We start from the raw sequence: 3,557 nt of genomic DNA on the forward strand, positions 1-3,557 counted from the left end.
GTGTGTGTGTGTGTGTGTGTGTGTCTGTGTGTCTGTGTGGTGTGTGTGTGTGTCTGTGTGTGTGTGCGTGCATGTGTGTGTGTCTCTGTGTGTGTGTGTGTGTGCGCGTGCGTGCATGCGTGTGTGTCTGTGTGTGTGTGCGTGCGTGCGTGCATGCGTGCGTGTGTGTGTGTATGTGTGTCTGTGTGTGTGTGTAACATTACAGCGTTAAAATCAGTCTGAACGGCCTGAACCTGGTCAAGCGGAGGAGATCCGCAGACAGATGTCAAATATGAGTCTCAGAGTAAACAAACCAAGACAAAAGGAGCGAGAGAGCGAAAGTAGAGGACGCTTCTTAGATCTTGTGACTGAATGATATATCAAATATATGCACATTACATTCATGATTTAGCCATTAATATTCGTGAGGAGCACGTCATTAGACTAGTCTGACGATTGTTCCTCGTCTCATAAGCACATCCAGATCATGCATTTCAGATCAAGACACTCTAAGCTATATGAAAATCAAAAATACCACTGAACAAAAAGTAATTCCCATGTTTTTTCACTGAAAACATACAGAAATAAGGACGAACAGATCGCTGTAAACCCAGGCTTTCTTTCAGGTTTGAATCTTACCTGACTCGGGGAGAGGAACTCTTGGTTGTTCTCACTCATGTACATGTTGTCACCATCAAACTGCGGGCAGATGGAGAGAAGAAGAATAAAGTTTGATTGGTCAGACAGCCGAGAGAAAGGAACATGATTTGCATATCAGACATAATGTGGAAAAAAAGGGAAAGAACAATTCCATCAAAACCGTCAGAGAGAGAAAGAGACAGTAGATCTGCTCCAAACTCTAGTGTGCAACGTATCTAGACAGCGTTTCAGCGCACGTTCTTCTTCTGGTTTAATTCCAAAACAGCATTCCGACATTTCTACTGAATACTGAAATAATTCGATTCTATAGATTGCCTTTATAACAAAGCAAAATATCAGCCATCGTAGTGGATTTTGTGGTGTTTGCTAAAACCACAGAAAGCAATATGATATTAGTAACTCGAAAGACGGTTCGGAAAAGTAGACAGTAGGTCATCACAATATATCAGTCAACATACAATATCTGTCATAAAATATTAAAATCATATTCTATAAAATTCTAAATTTCTAAAATTCTAATATATATATATATATATATACAATATTGTTAATAATAATGTATAAAATATAATAATATACATTTTACATTATACATAAAACATATACAAATATTATATATACGTATATACAGTATATATATATGTGTGTATATAATTATTATTTTTTTTTTTACATTTGACCCATTTTGCATTATTGGTCTCATTATATATATATATATATTTTTCCAACTCAAAAATTTAAATCTTTTTTTTTTTTTTTTTTACTAAAATCCATCTTTTATAATGCTTAAACTTTAAATTGGAGCTTAAATATAAACGCTGCCTTCATAGGAAGGCAAATTGGCCATCATATTGGATTTTGACCATGTAAACATTAATAATATTGGCCATGGATATTGGTTATGGGCCATTATAGAGTTATAATATTGACCATCACATCAGCTGTCAGCTTTCACATAATCAAATCTTATATAATTTCACATTATAAAATCTTAATAAACACACACAAACACATGTTTGCATTGCACGTTTGATATTTTGACATTATAATATATGGTATATATTTATTCCATTAAAAACGTTTAATATATATATATATATATTTCTGTAATATTGTCTATGATATTTCTATATTTATCAAAATACTAAAAGTTAGTTAATTTATACTTTTACATGAACTCATTTACTTTCATTTTATCAGTCATATAAATAATGCAGAACCTCGTAGTGTTTAATATTTATCACACTGAAAAATGGTAACATAAATGGTTTTATTCAAATAAAAAGATCACTGAATCAACCTAAATGCATTATCTTATAGCATAAAAAAATATATTTTGCTAACAATTGCAGGTCATCACTTTTTACAGTGCATTTGTATTTATAGTATACTTATATAAACTGAAAATATTGATATTTCTCAAAATCCTAAAAATCTGGTTGCAAAATCTGTTTCGAAATCATTTAATTGCATTGATAATCCAATTAATAATGCATTGCACAACTGCAGCATGTTAAAAGTTGCATTATCTTAGCAAAGTGCAAAGTCAAACTCTACTTTAATCGAATCTCTTCTATGCTGAAATTTCATTTGCGAACAACTTTTGCTACTGACAGACTGAACAGGTGAAAACAAGACAGAAAAACCGTCCTGGGTCTGAAATGATGGAACGGTGTGAAAGGAAGGATATGACAGCTCAAAAGAGAGAATTTGAAAACCGACCACAATTGCCCTGCAGCGCATTTCCTCGGACTGAAATGTTGAGCACAAACACGTCGCTCCTGCCTTCACGATTCTGAGCTAAATTACTCAAAACCTTAGTTTTACATGCAATGCTTGGACGCAAGAGCAGGACGAGCGCAGACACCAAACACTGTCAGAACTGCATAGAGTGTCTCTCTTATGAGCTCTGACAGCTGTCAAATATAAGAGAAGAGACAGACACATACAGCTGCAAACAATTCATTAACGTACAATATAAAAACACACGTCTAAAGGCTAATCTGAGGAGTGCAGAGGAAGCCTTCCTTATTATGACTGAAGAAATAAAGGACTCAATTAACTAGCTAATCGTTTCTTTATAGTTATGTCTTAATTGCTTCACTCGTCAGACAAAACCTTATTGGAAACAACCAAGCAACAGTCATATTTACACAGCAAATATCAGACAAACAAGCCAAAACAAAATAAGAGTTTCGCAAACAGGAGGTGCGTCAGTGCGGTGTTTGCTAAAACCACAGAAATCAATACGATACTAGAAACTCAACAGACGCTCAGAAAAGCAGATAGTAGGTGAGCATAATATATCAGTTAACATACAGATTCAGTTTCATAAAACATTTGCATTTTTTAAATTTATTTTATATTTTTATATTATTATATTTTATATCAGCATATTTATATTCTATCATATTATAGCAATTTAAATGACTGGTTTCATTATATCATGTTTTTATGCTCAAAAAGTAAATTAAGTTTTGTTTTGTTTGTTTTTTTGGGCAAAGTTAAAAAAAACTAATAAAAAATAAAAGTAAAAAGTAAAAAAATTTGGCTATCGTATTGATTTTTAAAAATTTATTTTAGTCATGATATTGGTTATGGGCCATCATAGAGTTAGTATAATATTGATCGTATCAGTTATCAGCCTTAATAGATTCATAAAATCATCATATCAGTATCAACCAAAATTAGCATTTTGCATATTAGTGCATCCCTTTAGATGACATTTAATTCTATGATAGTGTTTTGTGGGAAAGTTCACAACATCTCACATGCATTTGTTGAAACGCCTGCTGTACATCCCCAGTATACGGATCAGAGCATGTGCAGTGATCACACACACACACACACACACACACACACACACACACACTCCCTCACTCACTGACACACACACACACACACTCACTCTCTCACTC

General features: G+C 33.4%; 1 protein-coding gene across 1 annotated transcript in view; it reads right to left on the minus strand.

Annotated features, from left to right (window-relative positions):
* LOC107587606 (TOX high mobility group box family member 2) overlaps positions 1–3,557 on the minus strand; it is a 99,996-nt gene that overhangs the window by 75,341 nt on the left and 21,098 nt on the right. The window contains exon 2 of the mRNA XM_016275457.1: positions 619–678. Coding sequence (XP_016130943.1) covers positions 619–663 — 45 coding nt within the window. The 5' untranslated portion in view covers positions 664–678. The remainder of the gene's footprint in view (positions 1–618; positions 679–3,557) is intronic.

Source organism: Sinocyclocheilus grahami, unplaced genomic scaffold, assembly GCF_001515645.1.
Source record: "Sinocyclocheilus grahami isolate Dianchi unplaced genomic scaffold, SAMN03320097.WGS_v1.1 scaffold94.1, whole genome shotgun sequence".
NCBI classification, from domain to species: Eukaryota; Metazoa; Chordata; class Actinopteri; order Cypriniformes; family Cyprinidae; genus Sinocyclocheilus; species Sinocyclocheilus grahami.